The sequence below is a fragment of the Colobus angolensis genome, unplaced genomic scaffold (assembly GCF_000951035.1).
Source record: "Colobus angolensis palliatus isolate OR3802 unplaced genomic scaffold, Cang.pa_1.0 Scaffold25, whole genome shotgun sequence".
Taxonomy (NCBI): domain Eukaryota; kingdom Metazoa; phylum Chordata; class Mammalia; order Primates; family Cercopithecidae; genus Colobus; species Colobus angolensis.
In genome coordinates, this window is record NW_012115710.1 from 3940189 (window position 1) to 3941119 (window position 931).

General features: G+C 59.7%; 1 protein-coding gene across 1 annotated transcript in view; it reads right to left on the reverse strand.

Annotated features, from left to right (window-relative positions):
* SIGLEC11 (sialic acid binding Ig-like lectin 11) overlaps positions 1–308 on the reverse strand; it is a 9710-nt gene extending 9402 nt beyond the window's left edge. The window contains 3 exon segments of the mRNA XM_011946510.1: positions 6–128; positions 131–162; positions 233–308. Of these exon segments, the coding sequence (XP_011801900.1) occupies positions 6–128; positions 131–162; positions 233–308 (231 nt within the window).
* Positions 309–931: the final 623 nt, after the last annotated feature.

The window sequence follows — 931 nt, forward strand, 5'->3', positions numbered from 1 at the left end:
CCTGCTTTGAACCAGTAGCCATAAGCAGCAGTAGACTCGTTCCAGCCATCCCGGGGGTAGGAGAGGTTGCAAGGCACGATGACACACAGGCCCTCCTGCACCGTCACCAGCCTCTGCACTTGAAGACTTGAAGACTGTAACTGGGATCCTTGTTCAGGGACCCTGGGGAGATGCAGAGGCTCAGCGGCAGCCCCAGTCCCTGCATGGGACCCCCAGCCGCCGACCCACTCACCCGCCCCCAGCACGGGCAGCAGCAGGGGCAGCAGCAGCATCTCTGGGCTCTGGGGCTGGGCCTGTCCCGGGACCATCTGGCTTCTGGGCTGGCCTGGCTGGGAAGGAAACTCCTCGAGCAGGAAGCCTGGCGGAGGGGCAGTGACCATCCGCAGAGGAGGAGCCTCGGGAACCGCAATGTCCTGAAAGATCCTCTCCCGACTTCTCCTTTCACAGGGGAAGCAGCAGGGCAGAGGGCATGAGGACCAGCCCCAAACCAGGAAGGAGCGACCCTGGCCAGCCTCGGGGGTGGGCAGTGCTAGGAGGGGACTGTCAGGGGACACAGGTGGGTCATGGCTGCAGGTGAGGTGATGGATGCAGAGTCCCATCCATCCATTCATTCATTCATTCATTTATTCTCCAGGCAAAATCTACTCCATGCAGTGGGGAGAGGCAAAGAAGAGATGACCAACCAATCCCTGCCCACAGGATCCTCACCTCTACTTACGTCAACTCGGGGTCCCTGGGCTCCCCAAAGGCACTCAGCTCCCCTGCGTGTTGTGGGGCCGTCTCTGCAGCTTACACCAGGCTCCCAGCTCCACAGTGAGTTGGGGGGCAGTTACATAAGACCCCAGTGAGCTCAGAGGGCCTCATGCTTGGAGTTTACTGCTCTGAGGTTGCCCCCTGGAGATTCTCAATAATTTATCTTTTGATCTGTGTT